We start from the raw sequence: 4,588 nt of genomic DNA on the forward strand, positions 1-4,588 counted from the left end.
AGCGCTCCCCTTTCCACGCGACGCATTCATCCTGCCATCCCTTGCGTTTATTGCGCCTCCGCCGCCCTTCTCCCGTCCGGAAAGTCAACTTTGTCAAATCAATCTCATTCCCGAATAAATCTGGCAACACAAATCTGATTGTTAAGATTTCCCTTGGCGTTGTGGTGTGTGCGTGTCTGTGTGTATGCGTGTGCGCATGTGTGTGTGTGAGTGTGAGTGTGATTTTTTTTTTTTTTTTCCATTATTATCTTTTATTGCCTTTGGACAGATGGTTCTTCGAGACGCAGGAAGGGCCGTTGCGATCTGATCTATTCGCTGCGCCGCCGCGGGTGGGTGCCGTACTTGGACCATCATTGTCCCCTCCCCTCCCCCCATCTAAACAATTGTGGGCATTCTAATCGCGATCGCATTGCTTGTAGAGTTTCTGATCTCGCAACGCCACTGCAGACCCTCTCGGAGTTCGTTCCAAATCTTTTCATCGGGTCATCTCGAGGTTCGCTTCGCCAATCTATCCTTTCCCGGAACTTCGCTCCTGCGGCCGGTCCTACTTCCGCATCTCGCCCGATTGAATCTCTGTCTCTCCCCCCACACCAACCAACCGCCACCAACCTTAGACAACTCTGGTTAAAGGAAGCGGTGGCACTTGTCCCCTACTTTTCCTTCGTGCATCGTTCTAGTTTGGATTTACTATTTAATTCGTCCCGATCCTCTTTTACGTGGTCAACCTAATATTTTGATCCACCATTGCATCAAACAAACACCAACACCAACACATCAACCGATTCACTCATCAACCGTCCTATCGGTGTTTTGATTTATTCTTTCAACCCACCAAGTTTACTACTCTGGTCATTTACTTGTTACACAATTTGTGGTAATAGTGAATGAGGTCGAAGACCGCAAACTAATACTATTGGAACCTTTTGCGTAATGGGGTCTATAGAAGCTGGATTTAGACACAGGTTCGCAATCCCTTCTTTTATTATTTCACTTGTTTTTACTACTTTCTCTAGCTTCTTTGCTAACGATCTTATTTATCGATAGGGAGCATCTGCCAGCGATCGGTTTTCTAGGCAAGGACGGGCCCGGATTCCCTCCCAAACCGTCCCCCGTCGCGGCATCACCGGCACCATTGCTTAGCCCGAGCAATATGTATCCGGGTCAACCTTTACCTTATTCCTATCCGTCGTCGAACACTAGCGCTCCAGGATGTATCTCGCCTTCGGATTCGCGCCGTGCCCTCGAAGAGGAGAAGGAAAAATCGCAATCGCAATCGCAAAGACAGTCACTTCCCTCGATTCACGAAGCGTTAGGAAACGATAACCCCCTACCTTACCCGGCCCCTACTTCGGCGCCATCCCAGCAGCCACCGCACACCCCTCATACACCGCACCCCCTTTCGTCTAATCTCATCGCTCGACCGACGGGCGAGGGGCCCTCCGGTCCTCCCAATCCATTCTCCAATGGCCCGTCGACGCCGTTCAGCCGGGAGGCTCCTTTCCCTGCCAAATCCCAGCTGCAAACGGAGGCATCGCGGTCGAGCTTGGTATCGATGACCACTCAGGATTCGAGAAACCCTTCGCTGCATTCGCTCAACTCGGGGAAGTCGCCGACGCAAAGCACAAAGACGGGGATTACGTCTATCGGCGGCTCGCAGGCAGGGTCCGGCTACGAGTACAGCGCGCCTCCTTCGGCGGGTAGTGTGGCTTCTCCCAATGGGTATACCGCGTTTCCTCAACCATATCCGTTCCAGTCGCAACCCCCACCGAATGCGCCGGCATACCCCGGAGCATACGAATCGCGACCTTACGGTGGGCCTTGGAAACCCGGCATGCCAGAAAATGCACGTGTTGAGGAGGTTAAGGGGGCTTATCCGGGTCGTGCGCCGATGGCAGGACACCCGCACGGCGAAACGGTCAAACGGCACTTGGACGCTTACGATATGGAGGCGTCACTCAACGAGGTAGGTTCCCAAGAGAAAAAGGCGATCGGCCACGTTACAACACCATAGTCAGATGCTAATTGCTATAGATTGCGGAACTGAGCAGCCGAACATTGGAGTTCTCGCGGCACTACGCGGCTCGGGCACACCAAACCCAGCGATCTGGCCCTGTTTTGGGCTCTTTGCCCTCTCCACACGAAATTGAGGATATGATGAACATGCAGCGTCGGAATCAAGATGCGTTGATGCGGATACGAACCGCAGTATTGAACCAAGAGCACGCCCTGGCGGAACAGATGGCCCAAAGAAAGGCGTACAAGATGGGTGGACCCGACGATGATCACATGGCGATCTACCAGGATGAATTCAAGGGCAGTGGCGGATTTGCCGGGGCGGAATCGAAGAAGCGCCGAGGGGTACGTTCCGTCATCTCTCTTTCCCTCCCCTTTCCTTTTCCATTGGACCAGTGATCTGGTTTTCTCCTCTGCTAGAGGCTCCACAGCCCCTGGATTACTCACTACTGTTCTTGTTATTCGCTTGCTAACAGATGCAACAGAAAGCTGCCCCTCCAGGCCGTTGCCACAGCTGCAACCGAGCTGAAACGCCAGAATGGCGCCGTGGTCCAGACGGAGCACGAACCCTGTGCAATGCCTGCGGATTACATTATGCGAAGTTGACGCGCAAGATGGGTGCCAACAAAGCGACATCCTTGGGTTCGAACCTGAAACCGAAGTCGGCGTTGGACTCTGCATCGCCGAGTAGCCATTGAACTTTTCATTTGTGATTTCTTTTTTTTTTTTTTCCTTTTTTTATTTTGACGTGGCGTTCAGTCGGTTTCAGGGATTAGAAGTGTTCGGCGTTGAGTGGCCTGTTCCCACTTCGGTTCGTCGACCCATTAGTGGTTTTCGTTGTACCTTCCCATGGGACATGGTACTCAGGACTCCGATCTTGGGCGAGGACATGTTACCAGCGGTTATGTGTATTTCAAGTTTCCCTAGTTTACGCCCGCCCCCTGGATCTTGGTGTCTTGATTTGTTTGTTTCTTTTCTGTTCGAAATACCCCCTTTCACAACGTTCTGCAAAAGGCATTGATTGGATAGACCTGTGTTCTCTAATTTGTCTCTTGATTTGTGCGTGGTGATTGCCAGATGGCCACTGGCATGAACACGGATTTTTTATGATCTCCCCGTTTGTCACCTCCCTCTTCACTATGCTATCTTGTTCATCCACCTTGGCCTTGGTTCGCAATTATACCCTGTCTTTACCCGTTCTCACGGCAGTTTGCACGGGGGACGATCGATCACCGTCACCCTTGGGTGTGTGTGTGATTTACGAAATGTTCTGATGTACTCACGTCCAACCCCAAATATTTATTAAGTTTTCAAGACGACGCATGCAATGAGATCTGCTCTGTACGATATTTCACACTAATACCTGTAAGAATAAATGCGTGATAGATCATTAATACATACATACATACATCCTTGGATAGATCGAACATGGTACCCAGAATGAGAAACAGTTAGCCACTCCTCGATCTGTCAACGGAAAGAGGAAAGCGAGATAACACCGTAGATCGCCGCCCTCCGAGTATGGCCATGGCCATAGCCACCGAGATGGCCACACGATCCTCCCCTCGTTAGTTTTATGGGGCACCCAAAGGCACCACAACGTGTACAACAGACCCAAAGATCAAAGATCATCGGTACCATAATCCAATTAGAAGAAAGGATGGGTAGATATGTGGCCAGTGGCCACAGCCGATGATCGCCGTGGCGATCGAATCGATCGACCAGTGCAAGGCAAGGCAGACAGGGCAGAACAGGCAGGGCAGGGACCAGGCGTTCGGTAGGAGATTCCGAAACGAGGTTCCTGTTGAGGGAAGGGATTCCTAATTTGTATTTTTTTTTTTTTTCCTAATCTCATTATATTTTATTTGATTGGATTGATTGGATTGGATTGCTTTTCGCCCCTTGCTTAGACTTAGGTAGACTGTTGGATCTGGATTGGATCTGATCGGGCAGGTTATTATTTGGCCGAGGTTGAGGTGGTGGTCTATACCAACTGTGTATGGCTACGTTGCAAGCGACTTATCCAATACAACTATATAATTATTATAATAAAGCCGATACCCGAACAGCCCCGATCTATAACCACGCCACTCAATTCCCAACCAGGTAACACAGATCCCATCGATCTAGGTATCTATCCCCATCTAGTACGACCCAGTAGACAACGGAGCCCTTACCCGCCATCGTCAAGGCGATGATAGCATTATATAAGCCAAACTCAAATCTAGATCCCACCGACCAATGGATGGCGAAGAATGTGCTAGAAAGTCCGGGCAGAAACTTTCGGCTGCCTTTTGTGGTCGTGGTTCCGTTGACGTCTGTCTGTTCTTATCTGCTATCGACCGAGTCTGTAGCCATGGTTCGAGTTAGGTGACTGACAACTGACACCTGGTATGACGGGTTTGGGTGGCTTTCGGTCGGTTCGGCCGATTGGGGATCGGAGATGGATTTTTGGGTTCCTTTTTTAATAGTGTTTTTTTTATATTGTTTTGGGGGTCGTTATTTGGTGGGGGGAGATGGTTTTCAGGGTAGATCTGTTTTCATCAGATGGATAAGGAGTGACAAATACTGAGTT

At 50.2% G+C, this 4,588-nt stretch overlaps 1 protein-coding gene across 1 annotated transcript; it reads left to right on the plus strand.

Moving 5' to 3' along the window:
• Positions 1-522: 522 nt before the first annotated feature.
• On the plus strand, positions 523-2,915 carry nsdD (GATA-type sexual development transcription factor NsdD). The gene is made up of 4 exons (XM_024832888.1): positions 523-962; positions 1,045-1,963; positions 2,032-2,358; positions 2,499-2,915. The coding sequence occupies exons 1-4, from the start codon at positions 931-933 to the stop codon at positions 2,709-2,711; spliced, it is 1,491 nt and encodes a 496-aa protein (XP_024697059.1). The 5' UTR covers positions 523-930; the 3' UTR covers positions 2,712-2,915.
• The last annotated feature ends 1,673 nt before the right edge of the window (positions 2,916-4,588 follow it).

This window comes from Aspergillus campestris (genome assembly GCF_002847485.1).
Source record: "Aspergillus campestris IBT 28561 chromosome Unknown P168scaffold_1, whole genome shotgun sequence".
NCBI classification, from domain to species: domain Eukaryota; kingdom Fungi; phylum Ascomycota; class Eurotiomycetes; order Eurotiales; family Aspergillaceae; genus Aspergillus; species Aspergillus campestris.